The sequence below is a fragment of the Typha latifolia genome, chromosome 3 (assembly GCF_019914945.1).
Source record: "Typha latifolia isolate L0001 chromosome 3, TyphaL0001v2, whole genome shotgun sequence".
Classification (NCBI taxonomy): Eukaryota; Viridiplantae; Streptophyta; class Magnoliopsida; order Poales; family Typhaceae; genus Typha; species Typha latifolia.
This window is the reverse complement of record NC_133088.1, coordinates 277,244-300,907: the sequence shown is the minus strand read 5'-3', so window position 1 is coordinate 300,907 and position 23,664 is coordinate 277,244. Positions and strand designations below refer to the sequence as shown.

Sequence of the window (23,664 nt, the reverse complement as noted above, 5' to 3'; positions counted from 1 at the left end):
GATGGCAATGAATGTGAACTACTACTCATAAAGCTTGCGATGAACTTGCATAATAAACAGTAAAACACCCAACTTTTTGCTCATAGAAATGGAGAGCTCGAGGACAATAGCAAGACAATCCTCCAAGAGCTATGGAGGCAGGGCATGGCATTATTGTAGAGATTGGTCCTTCCCAGCAAATTTAGCGGAACACAAACATACACAATATGTGGAATTCCCTGGACAGAGTGAATTCCATAATTTTTATAGCCAAATCAATCAACACAGATCTACTGTCAGCTATGAGGTGCAGAATAATATTCTGTCATCATCCTTCCACAGGTTCCTCTTTTACGTCAGTGAAGTAATCTTGCCTGAAAAGTAAATCAAGTAAATCGTAAGTAGAAGTTTCAGCAAACATTATTTGAATGATTAGAAGGTATAAAGCTTGAATATGTATCGTTGGAGAAGACATACCTTTGTTTAACTGTGAATTGTGCAATGTGGAGGCATTTCTCATAGTCACCGACCAGTTGAGAAAAGCAATGCAGTTCATCACAGTATATAATGAAAATCAAGTATCTTATGCACTTGACTTTAGCTTAATCGTTTAAAATCGTAAAAGCTTCAGGCTACTAAAGTAGGTGCAAGATTGCAACATCAGCAAGAAGATCATCTTTCCACAGATTGGGTTCTTTCACCTCTACAATGTTTACTCTTATTATACTACTTTGAATAAATTATGGTAAATAACCACGGAGAAAGATTAATTTACATACACTTGGAAGAAATCCAGGAATAAGCTGTTCTGAAATTAATCATATTCATTTCCCTATCTGTTTTACATACTATATACATCGGTCGGTTTTTGAGATCTTCCTCAGTGATGAATTTAATTTTTTTTCTTCAAAAAGTCATTACCATGAACAAGAACAACTTCAAAAGATCAAGTTTGAGCTTACCGTAATTTTCGTGTAAGTTGATAGATGCCTGTCCCAGCCATTGCAACGTTTACACTGAAAAGGTTCCAGTTTTTCTGCAACATGACAATAAGCCAAGGTAAACAGAAAGAAGCAAGTGTAAACTATAGTTAGAAGATAGCAGAAATAAACTACAAAATTCCTGCATTTGGATATGAACGAAAGTTGTTTTAGGATAGAAGTTGTCAAAGTATATTAGGAAAACAAATCTTTAATCACTTCTTTAAAGGTAAGTTCCCATTTCTCAAATGATAATAAAGTTCCTATTCGGTAATGATTGACAAATGTATCAACAAAAGCACAGTCAACAATGTTATGTACCAAAATAAACTCGAACTGGTTTGCTTCATGGAAAGATGAAAAAGTTATTGGAATAATGAAATGAAATTATTCACTTTTGAGAAGGGAACAGATGTTCTTGCCTAGGTGGGTTCTCCAATCCCTGCCTGCTCATCAATGCACTAAGTAGCAAAGAGGACTACCTTTTCTCATCTCTTCATCATTCAATTCTGCCATTGCCGTATCTAAACTTTCTAACATCTTACACTTGCATGCTACTGAGTCTTGCACCTATCCTTGCAATATTTTATGTACCCTCTACTTATTGGGTCCCTTATTGATGTGCGCATGACAGTTTTTGGAGTGTTAGAAACGTCACGCCACCTAATATTTGTTGAAAGTCGAGTTGTGTATACAGTTTTTGTTTACACATGCCCCAGAAATATCTTTTGAGGGTTATAAATGCAGAAAGCCTCATAAGCTTTTGTCCATGATATTACATACTATAGATGAAAAGCCTTTGACGTTGTACGCAACAAATTGCAAAATAAAGGTTTAAACAATAAATATAAAATATATTACAATTCACACTGCTCTTTCAAGACATAAAGCACAAAGTTTAATCTAAACAGAGTGTCATGGAAGAAAGAGCCTCACCGGGGTAATCACAGTACTGTAGCGTGACCAAACAACTCCAGTGCATGCAACAGCTAAATAACAGAAACACATGAGCCTTCCACCTCAGAATGTTCAAGGTAGGAGAATAAACTATAGCTTCCAATTGTATCAAATGCTCAGAAATAGCATAAAATTTCAATTAGGCAACACTACATACCAACTTGCTGAGGGTAGGAGATTTTTTCTGGTGGCTTGGAGAAGTCAGCAATGTTTGCAATGCTGATACCCCATTTAAAAGTAGGGGCCCAAAAATGAACTGTCAATAAGAAAATGTCATTCTTTTGTGCCAGAATCAGAATTGATCTAGCCTATTTTATTTCAGCTATCATTAATAAATTGTTGTACTTGCAGCATACTAAACAGTATTTTTGTTTATTTTGAGTTCTGAGTAGTATATATTTCTCAAGACTTTTCGCATTTCAAAGAACATTAATTCCGCACAAATTGTATCTGCTTATGAACATAGATAAATTCACAAAGGTGCACATGTACTTTTATATGAAAGTCAAAAAAGATGATATGCACATTTGTCATTGTCACTTATTTCAGCCTAGCATGAACAGCGAACCCTCAACTAGAAGTCTAGAATATTATGATTTCTCCCAGGAATAAGGACATTACACTGAATGCTGAATCTAGGCCCGTTTCTGAGAAGGATTGGGAGTTCATGTCTTAACATTTTCAGTATAGATTTGCCCAAAGGCCTGAGAATGAAGAATGATAGGTTCTCAAGTTTAGCCATCAAGTTGCTCTGGCCACCCTTCCTACTTATAGCTACAAACAGTAGTACTCCGAGCAACATATGAAATTTAATATTTTGATACCTTTACTGTCTAGGAATTAATAAGAAATCATGATTGAAAATCATCTGTTACTTGACATACATGACACTATATGAGCAACAACCACTTCAGTAGAGAGGTGCTCACCTTTTCCTCAATAAAATCAAAGAACAAATAAAGAGGGATAAACTTGCAAATTCAACTCTCATTGCAAGGACAAGATCTTTCAACTGATAGACCACCATTGTAACGTACCAAAGCAATACATGAACTACGGAATGTGGTTATCCTCGGATCGCATTGAATTAGAATAAAGTTGCATTAAAATGACATCAACCACTCAACCAGTTAATTACCTCAATTCAAGGGCTATCTTGAAGAATTGAAGCAATCCTACAAACCTCTTGATAAAAGGAATGTCTTAGCTTCCGATTTTATGCCATTCATGTACACTCTAGACATTTTAGAAGATGCGATATATAAGAGAGGGAGAGAGAGAGAGAGGACGAACTAGTTTTAGGGCCAGCAGGGTGGTTCCATAGGGCTTGAATCTTCGAAGCGGCCATTGAAGTGCACTTTCGCTTTTTTACTTCTCTTCTTCCTTCTTTCTCCTACAAAAAAGTTGTACATTTATGCTACAAATGTTAAAAGAAATTATGCACTTCCATCCAATATAGAAACAAAAACTGAAAAAAATTCTAATTAATGAAACGTAAAAACACTACAAAAAATCCTCTACATCAGAAACGCCTATACAACAATCAAATCATAAGGGGATTAGATCAGGTGATGTGCTATCCCAAACCCTAGTTTACACAGCGAAGAGAGACCACAGATAGATCGAGAAGAAGACAAATCGAGCTCTCTCTCTCTCTCTCTCTCTCTCTTACCTGCAGGAGCGGAGAATAACAGATGAAGTAATTCCCGATAGATAGGAATAGGCAAAGACGATGGAAGCCTTCCCCCCAATAAGCTATTGCTCGAGCTAAGGTCAAAGTCTGCAACGCATTTGTTTAATTACCGATTAATTGGACCTGCTAAAAGCCCGCCCCCCTGAAATGTGGGTACACTTTTCGCGTAAACCTTCGTTGGCTCGGGCCGACCCAAATCTGGCCCAAAGTGAAAGTTCCACTCCTTTCGAATATGTAATTGTGATTTCAAAGTTTTTGAGGTTATATATGCAAATTTGGGATTTGTATTTGTGCTTGTGTATATGTATTTATGTTCAAGTGCGGGCATGCAGCCCAGATTTGCTCGTACCTCCACCGTTTACGGGTGTAAACGAGTTTGCTTAAGCTTGGCTAAGCTCAACTCAAATCGAGCTTGAGTCGGGCCAGATCGAGCTGTCGAGCTAGCCGATAGAGGAGGACGAGGCGAGGCGACTGCAGCTTACTGTTACTGAAGGTGAAGAAGGGCTAGAGATTTGCACCGAATTCGACTCATGCTCAACCGAGCAGAATTCGAGCTTCCGTCGAACTTGAGCCCGAGTAACTTTTTTATTCTGAGCACCCTATATACCAAGATTCCTCAATCATCTGAAAGCAATATGTGCCTACTTTCTTCTCAAAATGCAATTATCTTGAACCATGTTTATAGAGTAGATCCAGAGAGTAAATAAAGTAGTAAATAAACCCGTAAGGCCGCATCTCAAGATCCATGGGATTGACAAGCTCATTTCAAAACAATGCTAATTAATCATAATAAAAATAGTAATACTACTAGGGATAATATTATATAAATATAATCATATACTCTATATAATGTGCACAAGAACCGGGAGAGACAACAACAAGAAATAAAAATAAAAAACATATACACCGTCCAAAGGACAAAAAAGGACAGTCCCATTCGTCTTACCCCTAACGTCCCCTCTCACACAACCCCGTGAACTAGTATCAGAGACACAAACCCCAAGAGGGCATGGAAGGAAAAAGACGCCAAAGCAGGAGCTGATGCCGAGTTGGAGTCCTCGCCGAGTCGTTGGAATTGGAGCGAGTCGACGGCGAGGGGCATGTTCTCCTGGTCGGGACTACACTTGTAGCCGCCGTGGGTCGGCGGATGAGCACTGAAGAGTATGGCGCGCAAAACAGCGGACACCGTGGGGATGTAGGCCGTCTTGTTGCGCGCGAGCAGCCACGTCAGGCCCATGAGCTGGCAGTCTCGTCCGAACATCCGGTTGGCTCGGTCGGTGCTCTCCTTTTCATGTCCCTTCAGCTACACCAACCAAGAGAAGAGAATGGGAGAAGTCTTATCAGTTTCTGATGATATATCGAGGAAGGAAGTTATAGATGAAAACTATATAGTAGTAGTTTAGCAGTGACTAAGATGTTTTAAGTATTACGAGGATACCCCAGGAAGGAACCGAACCGACCTTTTCCAGTGACTGGAGGCAACGCGTGCAGCCGGCGTAGGAGGCATTCCGGCAGTTGCGCTCCAAATCCCTCACTGCCGCCGTCGGCGTCGCATTCCTCGCACCGCCGCCTGCTGCTCCTTCACCTCCCACAACAGCGAAAGCTGCGGGACACCTCAGCGAGCCGATCTGGTGCAACCTTATCCCGCAGAAGCATAGCACCGCATCGCACGTGGCATTCGGACGCGCCAGCCGGACGTCGCGCTTCTCCAAGGCGCTCTGCAGCGAATCCACGCACTTCTGGTTGTCGTCCGGCATCAACGGACCGTCCTGGCCGCCTGCGTCGGACGGCTGGGATGGGCTGGGTTCGACTACTAGGGCGGCGCGCGCGTGGGCGGCGAAGAGCCAGGCGGCCAGCACGGGGCAGCAGCGGCTGCGGTCGAGTCCGCGGCCGCAGGCCTCGGCGACGCCGCCGAAGAGCTCGGCGGACAGGTCGAGGCGGCAAGTCGTGGCGTTCTGGGATTGGGCGAGGGGAAAGGCTGGGACGGTGTTGCGGCCGGAGGTAAAGTCGCTTGGGTTGATGGGTTGCTGCTCACCGGAGTAGGAGGAGATTGAGACGATGGAGGTGGAGAGGAGGAAGAGGAGAAAGAACGATGAGTTGGGTTTCATTTCTTTCTCTCTCTCCTTTTGGTCTTTCTCACTCTAGAAAAAGGGGTAGAAAGGACTGAGGGGGGATGGAAGGGAGAATGGGGGGAGAGTGAGAGTCTGGAAGTGGGTTTCTGAAACTTTATCTTTCCATATATAGCTAGAGAGAGAGAGAGAGAGAGAGAGAGAGAGAGAGAGAGAGAACTGGTGGTGTGATATGAGGATAGAGAGGGGGGGGTTTTATGCGGAGAAGAGCTGAGGGGACGGGGGTGAGGGAGTGCCAGCTAGCAGCATATCATCTGCAGCCCAGGCTGCAAGATTTTCCTGCAGACCTGTTCTTCGTAGACCAATGTCAAACAGCATATATGATGTTTTTTTGACGATAAGTTAAATAATGATATTATTATTATGTTTTATCAAAAATAAAGTAATATTATATATGGAACATGGAGATATTACAGCATCTCATAATTAATATTTCCAGTGGTTAATATACACTTTTTTTTAATGAGCTACAGAAACGTTAGTGCACTGATGCAGGAAATTCCTGCATCATGCAGTAGGATGCGGTGAGGGAAGTCAAGCGGAATATGCCAAACGGGTAGAGGAGAGGAATCCAATAAGGAGTTCACAGAGGATTAATAAAATAATTAAACGTACTTATTATATGAGAGAGAGAGAGAGAGAGAGAGAGAGAGATGGTGGCCTGGTGAGTGGTGAGTGCAGTTGGTGAGCGTCCTTTTCTTTTCATTCCCTTGGGATGTGGCAGGGAGTAGTAGCTGTTAGCTGTTTGGATTCTTGAGTCTTGTCTCTCTTCTCTTATTACATCTATCTGCTGTTTCTCTCTCCTCCTATCACGCACAAGCTTATGGAAAAGGTGTAACGGATGCAGGTCCATTCAAACAAAGAATATTTAAACTGTCCTAATCTAGATCAAAGGTATCCCTATGGATTTTCTTAAATCATACCAATAAAATATATATATATATAAATATTACTTCTGAGAATTAACAGAGATCGATAGAGGTGTCGATGGTTTAATATTGTAAACATGATAGCTAGCTTTTGGCGTTGTCAGTTAATCTCTGTGGGATTAAGAGACGAGACTCGTGGACCAGAAAAGGCTTCAGGCCTCGAAAAAGGTATAGTGGTCGGGGGACTCTCTCATCTTTTGTTCATATTAGCTCTCTCCGGTGGCCGCTAATTGCACATTAGACAAAGTCACCAACTATTGCTTCACGTGAATGGATCCATTGGGTTTCTGGAAGTATTTAACCATTAACAAACTGCCATGTAACATATATATATATATATTTACGTAGTTAATGATTAATTATACGTGGATTTAGACTTTTAAAAAAAAATAGTCATTCTCGCAGTGCTGAGGAATACTGTGTACGGAAAAAGGAGGGAGAGAGAAGCCCATCAAATCAAAGCCCACATGATAACCCTTTAGAATGACGAAACAACCCCTAGAGAGAGTGGTACCCCTTTCAGCAGTGGTCGCCGGCGAGAGCCGGCCCACTCTGGGCAATCAACTGATCGCCTGCATCATTGGTTGCAGGCATTTCCTCCAGCCTGAGTACTTGGCGATCAGTGTATGGATGCTAAAGCACCAAAAGCCCGATTCGTATGATCATCTCAACTTGGCGAGCACATCCTAGGGACCAAACTATGCATGGCAAAGACTAGCACACTCGAGGGAAATGGAGTGATCTTTTGAACCATTAAAAGTGAAAGAGAAAGAGAAAGATAAAGAAAATTATATTAGGGTCCTACGTGGATGCAACGAGACACTCGTCCTGTGGAGCTCCACAGCTAAAAGTGTACCTTTCAAAAGCAATTAACGAAGCAAATTAAAGTTCTCGGGAATATACATTTCAAAAGATCTAATAATTTTAAATCTTCTAATTAATTCCTTTAATAATTAAACTCATCTATGTGATTTGAGGAGAACCTAGCATTTCCATGTATATATCTAGCCATTGGGATTATATACATTATACCTAATAGCTAGGTTGTCAAAAAGAAAGAAGGAACGAAAGGAAAACTCTCTCAGACGGTCACGTGGTATGTTCTCTTAAAATGAATTAAATTAAATTAACACAGGGCGTACCATTAGTTAATTAGCCAAATCCTTATTCCCACACCATAACGACAAGCGATTGGGGTTCATTTGGTAGGGACTCAAGAGGAAAAAGAATCATAACAAGAGGACAAACAAACCCACATGCACTTAACATACCAGGGCAGTGTGAGTGGATGCAGTTACAAAACATCAGAATATTCTACTAATCTTTGTGTGTGTGTGTGTTTGTGTGTATATATATATATATTCTACAATCATACCTACTAAAAGTTATCTCAAATCCCATGAGGATTTAGCTTTAGAGTGACCACTTTTTTAAGATGCTACCACTGATGGGCTGAAATCATATTATTATGAGTAGCGTGAACAAAGGTCATGTTGGTGTCTACTGGCTTCCCATTTCCAAACCCAAACTTTTGTGAGTAAAAGGAAAAGAAAAGGAAAAGGGTCTTTGGGTGGGGTGGGTGAATTAAAAAGGAAAAACTGAAGAATATAAAAGGAGAAAGGAGAAGATAAAGAGTGAAAGTGGCAATTATGGATTGGTGGGTCTGGGTCATGCAATAAGGTGTTTGAAATAGTACTAGTACCATGGTTTTGGTGTGATGTGAGCTCTAAATTAGGCCTCCAATCCAACTTTAGCTTCCTCTCTTTCTATCTCTGTTTAGAGTTGGCCCCCTTATTATAGTTGGAAAGGAAATAGCAAAGTCTCTTCTCTTCTTTTCACTCAGTGTGGTGGCGTCAGAGGACAGAGGTATGTCTCTTTGTGTCATGTGTACATGTCGACCCTGACAAGAGACTCTACCTGCCAAATTCTGAGAGACTATTTCCATAGTCCTGCAGCTTCATTATTGAAGAGAGAGCCCAATGGAACCTTGTCACTTGTACCCAGTAATAATAACTTTAGTTTTTGAATCAAACAATCTCTCTTATATTTTCCTTTTTAAGTTTTAATTACGTACTCTTAATTAGGAGGAAAGGAGCTCAGATCATCAAACAGCCATTACCGACATACCCAGCCACTACCAGAGTAGTAGATACCAATTAATATTGGTGATCCAAATTTAATGATCACCAGATAGAAACAGAAAGTTGTCCATCCTTGTATGAATCGAGTTGCATTAAATTAAGGATTCAATCATTAGCTATAAAGTTTCAAACTTCCCACGCAAAAGAAAGCATTCATTGCTCCCAAGTATTCCAGCCACAATTAACTCTCATCATCCACGGAAATAAATCTTCCAAGACCTCGTCAGCAACCACCTCCTTCCTTCCTTGGTGGGCTTTGGGCCTTGTAGTCCAAAGGCCCAAATTGGTGCTAGCCCAGGCTCAGCCCAAGAACTCGACAGTGACTAAATTGACTCCAATGGGGATGGAAGCCACGAAGGTCATCGACTATGTACACTGAGTTACTGGATGCTATCTCTTTCGCCCATCCATGAGCATGTGAAACATGCCATAGCTCACCATTGTTGGTATTTAAACCTCTCTCTCTCTCTCTCTCTGGCCCATGTATTAATGCACTCAAATAAAACGTGTACATGAGACAAAAGAAGCCTTTTGCTGGTGGTCAAAGAGAAAAGTAAAGATGTGGCAATGCAGCAAAACAAAGCTTTTAAGGTTTTTCTTTGGTCGGCCTGTTTGGATCCTATTAAAATGGCGGCCGGATGACAGTAATGGTCGCCGACGAAAAGGAGGCAGTCAAATTGTTCGTTGTTCTCCAAAAAGCACACACCGTTAATGAGGAAGAAGTGCTTCGATTTCTATTATGCTGTTTCACACCTATGCTCGCATCGGTTGCCCATTATATCGAGCAGGTGGGGTGCAATTAAATGGCTGACATTGTCAAAACCTTCTCTCTTTAAACCCTTAGCCTCATAAGCTAATTAATTGTAATTAATTTCTCAGTTTTTTTTTAACTTAATTGTACCTCTTTTGAGCGGTAGATCTTCTTTTAGGCGTCACCTATGATGCTTTGCTGACACCCTAAATGTCTTAAAAACTTTTTTCCCTAATGACCCCTAGCTTTGCTAGGATTTCGATCTGTCACCTTCTCCCGCCCCTCCTTTTACTAGCCACAGATGATTTCCTTCTTTCTACTCTCCGAGAGTTTTTTTTTTTTTATTTCCAATTTGGTTGGATCTCAAGATGTTGATAATTAGAGGTAGGTTAATATAAACTGCTATGATTTATTGTTGATTTGCTCCCTTGCAGCAATAGCTTTTTTGTATTTATCTTCTCTCTTTTTTTCTCTCGTTCTATCGTTATATCATATATTTCAATGTTACATGTTTAAAGTGTAGGATCTTTTATAGTATTGAAGGAGGTATTATCAAGCTTTCTTTTCTCATATATCAAGTTATAACTATATTTTCTTCAAAGCCTAATAAATAGTCAGTCTAATTAAAGACTTATCCTTAAAAAAAAATTGACACTCTAAATGATTAACCTTATAATGCTTTTATCTTAAAACTCTAACAGATATTAGGAGAAAGGCAAGCAGGTGACAACGAGAGTGTGACTTGGTCAACGATCCGAGAGCGATAACACGTGTCGTCTGCAATCATATGGACGCGAAGAGAAGACACAGAGGCCTATCGATAAGAGGACACGCGTCTGGATCTGGATCTCAATAGGATAGTGGACGGTTTAGATCGAAGGACAGCTCAAGGTTTATTATGTACTTCCAACGAGGAGAAAGAAGTACTTTTGGCTGTACTCGGAATAAAGTGCGCCGCCTATTAAATGCTCCTCTCTTCTGCTTCCACGTATTAATTATTAATTATATTCAGCACTACATTTTAGAGTACATCACAGTACTTACTACCCACCAAAGTTTCTATTCGATCTTTTTCCTCTTCACAAATGGTTGTAAGAATATATACATTAAGAAAATATCGACTACTAATAACAGAGGAGGGAGCGTGGATGCAGGGGGATTAAATAACTCATTACTTGTGTGCTCTTTAAGAGCGAGTTTAGTTATATGAAAGGAGCTTTGTACGTATTATATTATTACACCGTTTGGAAAAAAGAAAAAAAATATCATTCTAAAGTTTAATAGAAATTTTATATCTAGAATTTTTTTAAATTAAATAATGATAAGCGTCACTGGTGTCCATGTCGTCCCCTAGTTGTTTATATGATTCGTGTCACCTCATTAATAAAGAAGTTCTTCATAGCCTGTCAACATAAGTAATCCATTCGCCAAATTTCTTCATCTAGACAAAATGTACGTGACATCACGATACAGACAGCAATTTAGAAAGCTTCCATTGTCTTATAATATAAAATTAAGGAAAAATATAAAATATTTTAGCATAAATTATGCACCACATTACAGTACGAATGCAACGAAAACTGTACAAAGTGCTCTTCAATTCATCCATCAATATGGACCCAACAAATCCACCACAATCGTCTCCTCTCTCTCTCTCTCTCTCTCTCTTAATTAGCTTACATGTAATCGCTAACATCTAAGAGGCCAGGAATTTGGAGGTTGAACAAGTTGCTGCAGTAGCTGTCTCTCTCGTCCTCGGTGCTGCCATTTACATAAGTCGATGAGGAGTTCAAGTGCGTCGAACTGGAGGCAGGCGTCGATAAGCCGGATGGTAGGTTATAATTCTGGATGTTAAACTCTTGCTGATTGGAATTATCGCAAAGTGACAACTGCGGATTAATGCTGGAGCCCAAATTGTCGAAGCCAGGATGGTACATCTCCAGGTCATGCAATTGGGCTTGCATGAGTTGTGACTCATCAACGTACTGAGCTAGGTTTTGGGGTGGATATATTTGACCCTGCAGTAATGAAGGAAATGGATTTTGGAGTTGGGCAGTTGAGAGATGTGGCTCTTGCAAGGTATTTGCCACAAGGCTAGAGTACTGATTTTGAGATAATAAGACATCGCTGGCTATTTTTAGGAGGTCTGAGTTAACAATTGGCCCGATTCCGAGTAAACTAGAGATATCAAATTGATTTGGGTTGTATACGGAGGGGTTAAGAAGAGTGGAGAGGTCCAGGAGATCAAGGCGAGGGTTATGAGTAACAGGATCTATTCCCATACTTAGTAGCCTCTTCCTTATATGGGTGTTCCAATAGTTCTTGATTTCATTGTCTGTTCTCCCTGGCAAGCATGCCGCAATTGCTGACCACCTGAATTTTTTTTTGTGTGTGTTAATAATAAACATACATACTAACGTAATTTAAAATTGTCAAAGTATTCATCATATGCATCTTACTTGTTCCCCAAAACACTGTGCAGTTGGATGATGGTCTCTTCTTCTTCAAATGAGAAGCGTCCTCGTTTGATGTCGGGCCTCAAATAGTTCGTCCACCGGAGCCGGCAACTCTTCCCGCACCTCGCAAGACCTAATCAACACAGTTCAAATTCACTCATCCCTCCAATAATTTTAACTAAGCATCTTATAAAGTGTAGCTAGCAATACTAAAATATACATATAGTTACTCACCAGCATTCTTCGGAAGGTTTCGCCACTTCCCTTGGCCATGCTTGTGGATGTAATCGACGAGCTTCTTGTCCTCCTCCGGCGTCCATGGCCCCTTCTTCAATCCATTCTTATCGCAGCAAGGTGGTCTCCCCATGGCATTCAAATTACTTGCCTACAGTACCACTCGATGATTTATATTCTTTTGTCCTAGAATGTATCTAAGCTTGGCGAATAACTACTCACGGAGAGGAAGAGAGAGATGTAGCTCAAAAGGGTAAGCTTCTTGGACCCAAAGGTGGAAGAAAGACTGAATAGAAGAGAGAAGTGTCCGTATATATGACTTATATAGACAAGGTTGAAAGGTGCAGTCCAGAGGAAAAAAAAGTCAATAGAATTCGGTGCCGGCCTTTGTTTATCACTAACGCGACGTGTCTCTCTCTCTCTCTCTCTCTCTCTCTCTCTCTCTCTCTCTCTCTCTCTCTCTTCTTCATATGTAGCTAGGCTTTTAATTAATCTCACGAGGTCAAAAACCATGGGAAAGAGTAGAAGAAGAAGAACTAGTAGTAAAATGAAATGGGAATCCTCCCTTGTATCCCAATGAAGAAGGCGACTGACTGGCCCTCCTCATCTAGTTTTACACCGGCTGGCGTTGACCAGGTGGGTGCCACGTCGCGTGGTGATGCATCTCTTCTTCACGGTGTTCTTGCATGCATCTCCATGCCTCCGTGAAGGGCACGGATTCTTTTATTACCATAGTAATCCATAAGATAAACTTATATTTAAGCGAAGCATATAAACCTATCTTCTCTATAATTAATCTAAGGTAATTAGGTAGGTAGATAGATCCATCGATGTCACTAAAAAGAGAACTCCTTGGGTAATTAACATGCTCTTAGTTAGTGCACTTATTTGTGACGAGTTAAATTGCAACATTTTCTAATGTATGACGTAGCCAGGGCTCCGATCTATATATGACGTGTCACCTTCTGGACCTTGCAGCCCCCTGTGGAGCGCAGGACGCCAGTCCTATTTTCTTGGGTTGACACGTCACTTTTATGACGCGTGTCCCACAATCTACCCCCCCTCCCCAACTATTTGACGTCAAACTCTCGTCCAGTAATTTTCACAGCCACTAGGATCCAATGCGCGCGTCCATACTACTAAATATTAAAGAGTCATTTGCATTGTTATCTTAGTCTTTCCTTATTATTTAAGGTCATCTCACCTGCCGCCAAGAAGAAAAATAAGGTCTTTAATCATCAAAAAGAAAAAATAAAATAAGGTAGTAGTTATGTCAATTAATTCCACTGTGGGAAAAAAAAGGATCGTGCATTTTGTTTTATCCACTGTGCTCAAATATTTATTTAATCCTCTTTAATTGATTAGTGAGAATTAATTTTCCCTTAATTCTCAAGGATATATATATATATATATATATATATATATACGAAAGCCATGACTCATGCGATAGTGCCCAATTATTTAATTTGAAAGCCATGACCATTCAACTATTTTAATGTACTCGTAATCTTCATGGATTTGCCTCCGTGTCTACTGCGTTGGAAGCGAACAATTTTTTTCATGTCACACAAAAATTAAATAATTTAATCAATATTGTGTCCCTTGCATTATCATAGCATTTGATGGCGTCTTGGTTACCCAAAGTAGTAGCTTACATCTTCGTGTTGACTCTTTTGGAGAGTAGTTAATCATAACGTATCAACTTTGGATGAGGTGTCCCTTTATATTGAGCTAATTTATTATTATTTTTAATTCGAGATTACTTTATTTAATTTTATTTTCTATTATTTTGTTATGCAGAGATCTGGATAGCTTCTAGGTCTTGCCTAAAGCATCCTAATCCATTTGACCATGCATTTGATCTTTTACAGCTAAATTGGTTGAATTAATATCAATGTTATAATATTGATAATTAGTTGACATGCATGTATAAGATGCATGGAGCCAACTACGAATGCGTCTCAGGTGAAGAGATGATAGATTAGATTAATATGCTTAATTGCATGTGTTTGGTGTGATGGAGACAAATTTGTTAATTAGCTTACCAAATTAGGTTTGACTCCTTATGAAAAATAACTGAGAGGGTTACATCCAACGTACTAATTAGGGAGATCGTTGGACGGTTGGAGACATTATTAATTTCCAGGGTTCTTCTCCCTCTTGGCTGCCTTCACTAATTGTTTTGCTGATTCCTGCTTCTTATATATCCAGATATTAAATTGTTGTATATATTGATGAGGACTCTGCCAAACTTTTAATTATATATGAAATCTTAATTGGTTTAATTAAAAGACCTGAGATCCCACATGTTTGTTGGATGTAGTTGAGACATACATCTTAATTTGTGCAATAAATAAATTATGGTTTACACTTTACACCTTCATCCCTTGGTACTGGTTCATGTACATCTACATGTGCGTAAAGAGATATTATTATTTTATGTAGTTTACAAAATATAATCCATGAGTGGCCCTAGCTAACCTCCGATAGGGTTTCAAAAAATTTCCTCTTATTGTTCTTTTTAAGAGGTTCTCCCTGTTGTTGGTAATTTTCACCCTCTTTCTCATTCTCTGGTCAGTTTGGTTGAAATAAACTCAAAAGCTTTTCCACCTATCTTAGGAGGATTTTTCATTTTCATTCTCTCTCATTCTCTTCTTTCTCCCTCTCCATTCCCTTAGCCACTTTGGATGAGAGAAGGCGAGAAGTTTTTCCTCCTCTTTTCCTTCATCTTTTTTCTCCTTATTTCTCTATTCTCCCTTCTCCATTGGCTCCCTCTCTCCTCAATCTTTGAGGCTTCCACAATTGTGGTTGTTGCTAAAGGTAATCTTTAGGGAGTTCAAGTCTGGCATTTTGAGCTAGTTGAACTTGGACTTCTATTCACCAACTTGCTCATCAATCACTCGAGTCAAACTAGAATATTTTGGCCCGTTATTGCTCCTTAACCCCATGATATATCAAGTTCGGGATAGACATAATAATAGCTCAAGCATAATGGGCAAGCGTAACATGTCAAGCCTTTGAGTTTGATTGGGTGAGCAAAGACCTAGCCTGTCCAACCCATTACCATTTTGGACTTGAGTTGGGCCAAGCCTAATCGAGTTTGGTGTCAAGCGAGTTTGGGCGCATTAGGGAAGTCGAATGATCACATCTAATCACCGATACCATGGTAATTGTTGTTGTTGCTGGTCTCTTTCGTCTTGTTGCTTCTTGCTTCGTGTAGGATTATCAGTAATGATTTATAGGTTTGTACATGTTGGGTATTCATATGGCTTTGATGGAGCTACATAACTCGAATCCTCTTATGTCAAGTTCTTACATGGGTCAAATTTATTACAGATGTTTGTATTCACCGGACCTCTTGCTGTGTCTTCTTATAGTGTTACGAATAATGAGAAAGTGGTACGATTGTTTCAGCCTCTTCCATCATGGCTATTGTTATTTGCTTGATCAAATGTTTTTATTATTCTCTAATATTGCTGCATATCTATTTTCTCTATATGTATGTTGAGTTGTAATTGAATAATTTATCCTAATTATATGATATTCACCTGCGACATTTAGTGCCATATGAATATAAAAGCCTGCATTTTAGGATTTAGTGGATTCTAAATCATAAATATTGGAAATGATTCCGTGGGTAAATCTTAATATATATAAAATATAGTGCATTTTATTATCATATTATTAGTTTATAATATAAGTAAATACTAGAATACCCTATCCTAAATTAGAGTTCTAATTTTAAAAATAAGAGTCTAGAATAATTATTTTTTATATTTTATAATCTCAAAGCAAACGAGAAAGAAAAGTCTTATCCATCTATTAAATGAATAAAACAAAGTTTGAAATTCTTAAGATTTATAATAAACAATGAGCATCCACTGTATAATACCTTCACATGTACATTCTATAAAAATAATTATTTTAGGGTTGAAATTGACCTATAACTTATTTTTTTATTATTATAGGGGAGGTACCATCTAATTTTACTGCTCTTCTTTCCCCCTTCATTTCATTTCATTTCGGGCCTTGGGCATGCGCTTACCTGCGGTGAGTATCTCGCCAATGGTTCGGAAGTCGTTTCGCTTTCAACCCACGCTACTTCTGGAATCTTGTATCCGACCATTAGCGCCAATAGCAAAACTCACGTAGGAACGCATATAAGATAGCCACGTATACAAAAAAAATCTGGTGACGCGAACATTTTTAATTCCCTCCGACCCCGACTCGTAGAAGCGGATTCGGGAAAACCTGGAATTGACGCTGGTGGGTTTCGTATATTGGAAAATGGTATTCCGGTTTTACCCTCATCAATTTTCTATAATCCCCTCCTCCTAACTGTTGAGATTCTCCCTCACACTGAGTGGTTTCCTTCGAATCGCTTCTCCTCTTTTGATAAAGTTATTGAATCAGATTGGAGTACGAATCGCTTCCCCGAAATCGGTAAGCTTCTTTTCGTCTTGAGTCTTTTGATCAATTTCCCCGTAAAATCTCATGTTTTAGGGTTGCTAATGCTTAAATTTGTGCTCTGAACTGGAATTTTGCCGAGCATTAAGATCTCTGCGTGGATTTTCTTTGAGTTTGGAGATATTATTGTTTGATTTGAGTACGTAATTTGACGGATGTGAGTTCTTGCTTTAAGGTCGTTCTATTTCTATTTGATTCATCGGAAACCAAGCACAAGAATTATTTGCTTAAGTTAGATTGATTTGAATGAATTAAGTAAATAAGTTTGTGAAATCATTCGATCTTTTAGTTATGGATAATGCTCAAAGCATGTTTAATGGAAAATTTTATGCTGTCTTTAAGCCGATTAAAAATACTATCATCCTTTTTGTATCCTAAATTTCTTTTACTACCAATTTTAGTTGGTGAGATTTATCTGAAATAAGCATCACAGTTCCAATTTGTCATTTCGGGTGCGAATTATGTTAAAGTACTCTAGTATTTTGTGGTGCAGATAGTTGTTCTTTATCTCGATTTGAATATTTTTCAATAATATAAATCCTGCAGATTACTACATAGAATGGGAGACTACAGTTCTGAGACAAATTGGCTTCAAGAGTTCTGGATTCCTAGTTACATACTGGTGCCCGAGTCACCAGCAGAGCTACTTTATTCTAATCCCAGCTGTCCAGTTATAGTTTTTATCAACACCAAAAGTGGTGGCCAGCTCGGGGGTGATTTGCTTGCAACATATCGCAAGCTTCTCAATAGTCATCAGGTAAATGTTAGTTGTTAGTCGAAAACAACTTGGATGCATTATTAGGATAACTCTGTTTTTCCAATCGCTGGTGATTGTTAGGATGTGATAGCTGGATCAAGATATGCCTTTCAAAATTGCTATAATGAATAGTCAATTCTTATGTGTGTAATGCCAGATTTTTAATTTGGGGGAGAAAGCTCCAGATAAAGTGTTGCGTGAGCTTTATCAAAATTTAGAAAGACTTAAATCTAATGGAGATAATTTTGCTGCTGAAGTTCAGAAGCACTTGAGGCTAATAGTGAGTAACATGTACTAATATAATGATACTTGTTCTTATGTTGTCCAGGTTTCACCTTCAAGCTCTCATAGGACACATGTTTTTCTACACCTATTTGAACTTTTCTTGTAGTTTTAATCTAACATGAGGTCATTTCTGATCAGGTTGCTGGTGGTGATGGTACAGCAAGCTGGCTGCTTGGAGTGGTTTCTGATCTTAAATTAGCTTATCCACCTCCAATTGCTACAATGCCTTTGGGAACTGGGAACAATCTTCATTTTTCTTTTGGATGGGTAGGACAAGAGATTGAAAATTGTCTTTAATACTTATGTTATCTCAGTATCTTCTTCCATGCAAATGCAGCTTGATGATTGACAGTGTACTCTTTTACAACTAACCAATTGCAAGATTTTCAAGTTACTGAATACATATTATGTGTATCATTTTGCCTATTGATGTTGTTGTTATTTGAATATTTTTATTTCTATCCATTTACATCAATAGAAGTATACGCGCAGAAGCACTTCGCTTGATTAAATTCTCGGAAATTGTTAATGTTTCAAAGTGTTGCTTTATCTTTTCTTAGACTGAGATACTTTTCTCAAACATAACCCGTCTACATAACCACAATTGCTTGTGCAGGGGAAGAGAAACCCTGGAACAGACCATCGATCAGTCAAACTATTTCTAGACAGAGTGAAGAAAGCAAGAGAAATGAAGATAGATAGGTAATTCCTCTGAATATGCATGATAAGAAGCATACATGCATTTCTCATGTAATCATTTTCCTTTTATCTGACTTTGCTGATTTTGCTGGAATGATCTTATTCCACCATGTGTCGACGATTTACACTCCATTGTGTGCTTCAGAATCAAAAGAGACAAGTGTGGCTTGTCCCAAATATTTTAATGTACAAGTCAACATTTTGAGGATGTTTGGTTTTATCAATCTAAGGTTTCAAAGTCAGTGCTGCAATGTGTTTGCAGAGTCAGATCTAGGGCTAGACTTATTCTTATACAATGTGCAAAATTTCTCACTTTCCTCGACATCACCCATCTTTTCAGCTGGCATATTATTATGAGGATGCAAACTCCTGAAGATTGTCCTTGTGAGCCAATTGCTCCTCTAGACTTGCCCCAGTCTCTTCATGCATTTTGTCGTGTTTCACAAACAGACTCACTGAACAGGGTAAGTTACTCTTCTTTTCATTTATATGAGGGTTCTTGCTGTTACATTACAGAGAACATACTTGATTTGTACTATAAAGTAAGGGAATGCCTTCGCTTTTGGTCTCGTATACTGGGGCATCTGCTTCTTATGATTCAATAAGTTTTCATTGTTTGGGTTATATTTGTGGAATTTTTTTTATAATCTCTATCTTGATGCATGGAACACACTAATTGGCATTTCATAAAACTCTTTCCTAGAAGATTGCCATCAGATGGGAGTTCTTATTCCAGTAAAATGCAATAAATTTTTATGAGAACCTATTTTTTCATCCAAAAAGGTATGACATGTCTGAAGCAAGCAATTATCTGTATCAGCATGCTTTTGATTAAATAAATATTAGGACTTCTTTTTCAGGAAAACTTTATTAGGCAAAAATATTTTATATGGAATGTTCTGTAAAATGTCAATAACTGGTTGTACTTTTTAACCATATTATGCATTAAGCAGATACTATGTAATTAACTAATTTTGGCTCATCCATCTTGATATGTCTTCAGGAGGGTTATCAAACATTTCGTGGGGGATTTTGGAACTACTTCAGTATGGGTAAGAGCTCAAAGTTCAGTGAATATTTAATTCAAGTTGCATCATAAACTTCAATGTTTTGTCTTCAATGTAGATGCAACAGTAGCTTAAATTATTTTGTATTAAATTTGAGTATTAGAGGGGTCTATGCTATGCTTTGCATTATTGTAATGCAACGTTGAAAGATCATTTATCATACTGATTGGCTGCATATGCTGGTGCCAAATGAGCTCTCTAAGTTTGAACTAGTAGCTTATTTTGTGACACACACACACACAAGTTTTTGTTCGTTCCTTCATCATTAAATGATTTTCAGTTTAAATTTAAGGAAACAAACTTTCATTTCCTTGTAGAAATTAAAAACATGGTTAATTAAGTCACAATAAATATTGCACACAACATACAAATGACGTATATTCAGTTCTCTTATAGGAATGGATGCCCAAGTATCATATGCATTTCACTCTCAGAGGAAGTTGCATCCTGAAAAATTCAGGAACCAATTAGCTAATCAGGTAATGTTCTCTACTTTCTTGCAATTAGCTAATCAGGTAATGTTCTCTACTTTCTTGTCTAAGGCCTATATTGCCCTGATTATTCTTCATCTCATCTTTCTCATTTGAATTTTCTATGAGCAGTACGGTAATGCATTACACTCTTTTAGGAATTTCCCATGATTATTACTATATATTGTTGTCTATTATCTTAGCACTTCTCCTATTCTTAATCATGTTTTCTCTCTCATACGAATCTTGAGATAAGTATTTCCTGTGTAACAACCCAACTTTTATCTGTAGTGCAGAGAACATATGTTAAGCTGGGATGTACACAAGGATGGTTTTGTACCTCCCTATTTCATCCTATTTCGAGGTACTTTTTTATGCATAATATTATTCATGTTTATATTCCAGCTGACTCCAAATAGACGGGATAAAGGCTTGGTTGTTGTTCTTGTTCTTCATGTTTATGTTTAACCCATTTAATTGTAGCAGATGTTGTAGTTCTTATAATTACTTGATCGCACTTTGTTATAGTATTTGTCTAGCCAGTGTAGGTGCTTAATACTTAGTCCTTAGTCACTCATCTCAGGAGAATTGCAGTTTCCTGCCTACTTATGTCCCAGTATGACTTGTGGCTATTCTTCTTAAGTGAAATCTCTTTTATTGGTGATAAAAATCCATGGTAGTGTTGTTCCTAATGGTAGTTTAATGATCATTATCTCTTAGACAGTTATTTAAGGATCAATCATTTTAAAACAATTAATTGGTGATAGAATCCATGGTATTATGATTATACTAGTGATACTACATTTTCATGTGACTCGTAGTTTGGATTTTGAAATGATTGGCCGTAAATACAGGAACATAGCTCTGCTTGCTAAGGTGAAGATCATGAAGAAACATGGCTCATGGGAAGAACTACACATTCCCCAAAGGTATGCTTACTGCTGCATTCCACCATGTTTGACCTGGCAGCAGATTTTCTGAAGCCATCTGCAAGAGTAGCCAGTAAAGCTTACACACAGTGGTATCTCTATTAGAGCTAAATTTGAAGCTTTTAATGCATGGTGTATTTCCTCATTATATCGCATGTTCTTGGTGGTCTTAACTGGTGACTGTCCAGTGTCTATTTGATTCTCTTACTAAATTGATCTGTTACAATATACAGTATTAGGTCGATTGTTTGTCTTAATTTGCCTAGCTTCTCTGGTGGATTGAATCCTTGGGGAACCCCAAATAAGAAGAAACAGCGAGATGTGAGTTTATTCTGATGTTTTCTCAACCTGATATTCTCCAGTCATAAAAAAGGGGATCAGATCTACTTACTGTTTGGAATTTTTTTCCCTTTCCTTGAATCAGAGGGACTTGACGCCACCATTTGTAGATGATGGCCTCCTTGACATTGTGGGCTTTAGAGATGCTTGGCATGGGCTCGTTTTGCTCTGTCCCAAGGGACATGGGACTCGTCTGGCACAGGTGTGAAACAACGGTTTATATCTTAAACTTGGAAACAAGCGTCACAAAGCCAACGGCTACTGAAGTTGTTTTTGAAACAGTAACCATTGAAAAAAAAACATTTAGTTTTCGACATAATTAGTCCAATAGATTCAGATTAATGAATTCCTATCTCTTTCATTGAATTCCATATATAGGCACACCGTGTTCAGTTCAAATTCCACAAGGGAGCAGATGACCATGCATACATGAGAATTGATGGGGAGCCTTGGAAGCAACCTCTTCCCAAGGATGATGGCGAGGTGGTGGTGGAGATCTCCCATCTTGGTCAAGTCAAGATGCTTGCAACCGATGATTGCATTTGTAAAAGTTTCGCCGAGGAGGCCTCAACGACTCAAATGGTCGATGCCCTTGTTCAAAAATCTTTTGAAGATTCTGATCTCAGCACCTCAGAGGCGAGAAGGAATTTTGGTGCAGCAGACTCATTCAGATCGACTGATTGACGCTTATACTTTATAGTTGTTGTCTTAGTTGAGCATTGCTACCTGTAAATTTGCATGTTTAGTTTCAAGTGATTCACTAGATGTCACATCAGGCATTGGGCCTGTATATAATACTTAAGAATCAATGCTAGGAAGTTATCATGAAACCTTTTTCTTTTTTGAAAAATAAAAGATTGATCAATTGTAAATTTTCCGTTCGTTTGTCAGTTATGTGATTGATATAAATATTTGGCTAATGGAAGAAAGCATGCCTCGAGTCCGTATGTCCTTTCTATTGGTTTTACTTTCAGATTAAATTAGTCAGATAAAGAAATTAGGTCAATAAAACCAATACGAATATAACTCGCAAATATGCATCAAACATGTCAGACTGAAGCTTTTAATCCATTGTAATTTATTTGATAACTAAGAAAACTATCATGCTCTCTCTCTCTCTCTCTCTAAAAAAAAAAGGCAGTACACGGCTACCATATATAATTCAAACGAGATCGTGTTTTATTTATTTTTTGAATGAAACCAAGATTTATTAAACTGAATCAACAGATAATCTGTCGGGGGTAAAAGAAATAGAAAACGATGTTTTGAACTCTACAGGCATCTCCAATCATCAAGTATGTTGCTTAGAGAGTGCTTTATCAGATCTACTGATAATGGTAGGTCTACCCTATTCACCTATTTATCTTAGATTTTCAATATGCCAATTGTTTGAAAATCGACTTAGGTTAATGTTGATGTTAAATTTGGTGTCAAGAAAGTAGCTAAATTAATTCAGTTTGGGTTTATTTTGGGCCAAAATATATTAACTTGTCTCTTTCTAGATCTTAGCCGACCGACTCTTGGGTCTAACTTCATGATCCAAGAGGTGTTTATCTCAGTGAACTCTATCTACTGGTTCCTTCTCGTGAGGAAATCTGAGCCTCTATCGATGATGGTAAGTGGAACCAGATCTGAAAACTCCCTATAGAGAGGGGTGGGACTAAATCAAAATCGAAGAAAATTTTTTCATGTTGTTATTACTAATTCTTTGCAGATATGGAAGAACAGAAACAACGTCGTCTTTAAAGCCTAGAGCCTCTCTGCTTATCAGCGCCTTGGCGAAACATGTTGATGTTGTCTATGGATTACTTTAATTCCACTATCTCTACTAACAAGAGAAAAAATGATCATGTCCATGCTGTTTAGTGGAAACAACCTACCCTTTAATGGCTCCTATAACCAATCCACTAAGCAGGGTGGAAGGGGAGTGGATTTCAGAGAGTTTAATGCTAGTGTTGTGGATGCAGGTGGCATTGATGCTATAATTGCTGGAAGTTGGGCGGCCACAGAGACTCTGAGCAAAGGCCAAGTAAATGAAATTAAAAAAAAAATCATGGTGTAAACCGACTCTCTTGTTCTGAAGCAAATCATCCAACACGGCAAAATTATAACTTTAAATCTCATTTACTGTGAAATTAATCAAGTCGCAAATTGGACAGCCCTAATTTTGAGCATATGATTTTCTATTAATGCATTTTTAATTAAGAAGAAAAAGGGAGCACAAAAAAAATTAAAAAAAATGAATCAAAAGCAAGCGACAGACGAAGTGGCGATGACTCATTCCTCTCCTCAACTGCGAAGATAAGGCTGACACCTGTACAACCCGCCCCTCTTTATCCGAAAATCACTCCGAATCCCACCATGCTTTTCTTTAATGCCACAAAAGCGGTTTTCCCCAAAAC

General features: G+C 38.5%; 4 protein-coding genes across 6 annotated transcripts; 1 reads left to right on the top strand and 3 right to left on the bottom strand.

Moving 5' to 3' along the window:
- Positions 1-53: 53 nt before the first annotated feature.
- LOC140783666 (mitochondrial pyruvate carrier 4-like) lies at positions 54-3,728 on the bottom strand. 2 transcript variants are annotated; one of them, XR_012108168.1, is made up of 6 exons: positions 3,589-3,728; positions 3,210-3,309; positions 2,074-2,172; positions 1,896-1,948; positions 457-1,015; positions 54-353 (listed from the first exon to the last, which is right to left on the bottom strand). XR_012108168.1 is itself a non-coding variant. In XM_073130617.1 (6 exons), the coding sequence occupies exons 2-6, from the start codon at positions 3,262-3,264 to the stop codon at positions 308-310; spliced, it is 327 nt and encodes a 108-aa protein (XP_072986718.1). In that variant the 5' UTR covers positions 3,265-3,309; positions 3,589-3,728; the 3' UTR covers positions 54-307. The 2 variants fall into 2 exon arrangements, 1 of the variants encoding a protein (XP_072986718.1); XM_073130617.1 differs by having other exon boundaries at positions 942-1,015.
- Positions 3,729-4,372: 644 nt separating this feature from the next.
- Positions 4,373-6,027, bottom strand: LOC140783664 (uncharacterized GPI-anchored protein At4g28100). The gene is made up of 2 exons (XM_073130614.1): positions 5,070-6,027; positions 4,373-4,912 (listed from the first exon to the last, which is right to left on the bottom strand). Exons 1-2 carry the CDS (start codon positions 5,715-5,717, stop codon positions 4,571-4,573), a joined length of 990 nt encoding a protein of 329 aa, XP_072986715.1. The 5' UTR covers positions 5,718-6,027; the 3' UTR covers positions 4,373-4,570.
- Positions 6,028-11,102: 5,075 nt separating this feature from the next.
- LOC140784582 (transcription factor MYB102-like) lies at positions 11,103-12,541 on the bottom strand. Its single transcript, XM_073132073.1, has 3 exons — positions 12,250-12,541; positions 12,019-12,148; positions 11,103-11,932 (listed from the first exon to the last, which is right to left on the bottom strand). Exons 1-3 carry the CDS (start codon positions 12,380-12,382, stop codon positions 11,236-11,238), a joined length of 960 nt encoding a protein of 319 aa, XP_072988174.1. The 5' UTR covers positions 12,383-12,541; the 3' UTR covers positions 11,103-11,235.
- Positions 12,542-16,442: 3,901 nt separating this feature from the next.
- LOC140785202 (diacylglycerol kinase 5-like) lies at positions 16,443-22,139 on the top strand. 2 transcript variants are annotated; one of them, XM_073132977.1, is made up of 13 exons: positions 16,443-16,692; positions 17,263-17,473; positions 17,631-17,753; positions 17,897-18,025; positions 18,375-18,460; positions 18,798-18,921; positions 19,461-19,509; positions 19,921-20,003; positions 20,291-20,358; positions 20,849-20,923; positions 21,157-21,244; positions 21,348-21,464; positions 21,641-22,139. In XM_073132977.1, the coding sequence occupies exons 2-13, from the start codon at positions 17,276-17,278 to the stop codon at positions 21,944-21,946; spliced, it is 1,446 nt and encodes a 481-aa protein (XP_072989078.1). In that variant the 5' UTR covers positions 16,443-16,692; positions 17,263-17,275; the 3' UTR covers positions 21,947-22,139. The 2 variants fall into 2 exon arrangements, with proteins under 2 accessions (XP_072989078.1, XP_072989080.1); XM_073132979.1 differs by lacking the exon at positions 17,631-17,753 and having other exon boundaries at positions 16,482-16,692.
- Positions 22,140-23,664: the final 1,525 nt, after the last annotated feature.

Bases quoted from the DNA above. Each gene is read 5' to 3' on its own strand.
- LOC140783666 (XM_073130617.1), bottom strand. From the start codon at position 3,264: ATGGCCGCTTCGAAGATTCAAGCCCTATGGAACCACCCTGCTGGCCCT. The intron at 1,949-2,073 runs GTATGTAGTGTT...TCTGTTATTTAG, and splicing joins CTCCTACCCTCAGCAAGTTG to CTGTTGCATGCACTGGAGTT. The intron at 1,016-1,895 runs GTGAGGCTCTTT...GTCATGTTGCAG, and splicing joins ACAGTACTGTGATTACCCCG to AAAAACTGGAACCTTTTCAG.
- LOC140783664 (XM_073130614.1), bottom strand. From the start codon at position 5,717: ATGAAACCCAACTCATCGTTCTTTCTCCTCTTCCTCCTCTCCACCTCC. The intron at 4,913-5,069 runs GTCGGTTCGGTT...TGGTTGGTGTAG, and splicing joins GCCTCCAGTCACTGGAAAAG to CTGAAGGGACATGAAAAGGA.
- LOC140784582 (XM_073132073.1), bottom strand. From the start codon at position 12,382: ATGGGGAGACCACCTTGCTGCGATAAGAATGGATTGAAGAAGGGGCCA. The intron at 12,149-12,249 runs GTGAGTAACTAT...TGTGTTGATTAG, and splicing joins AAACCTTCCGAAGAATGCTG to GTCTTGCGAGGTGCGGGAAG. The intron at 11,933-12,018 runs GTAAGATGCATA...AAAAAAATTCAG, and splicing joins CACAGTGTTTTGGGGAACAA to GTGGTCAGCAATTGCGGCAT.
- LOC140785202 (XM_073132977.1), top strand. From the start codon at position 17,276: ATGGGAGACTACAGTTCTGAGACAAATTGGCTTCAAGAGTTCTGGATT. The intron at 17,474-17,630 runs GTAAATGTTAGT...GTGTAATGCCAG, and splicing joins AGCTTCTCAATAGTCATCAG to ATTTTTAATTTGGGGGAGAA. The intron at 19,510-19,920 runs GTAAGAGCTCAA...GTTCTCTTATAG, and splicing joins TTGGAACTACTTCAGTATGG to GAATGGATGCCCAAGTATCA.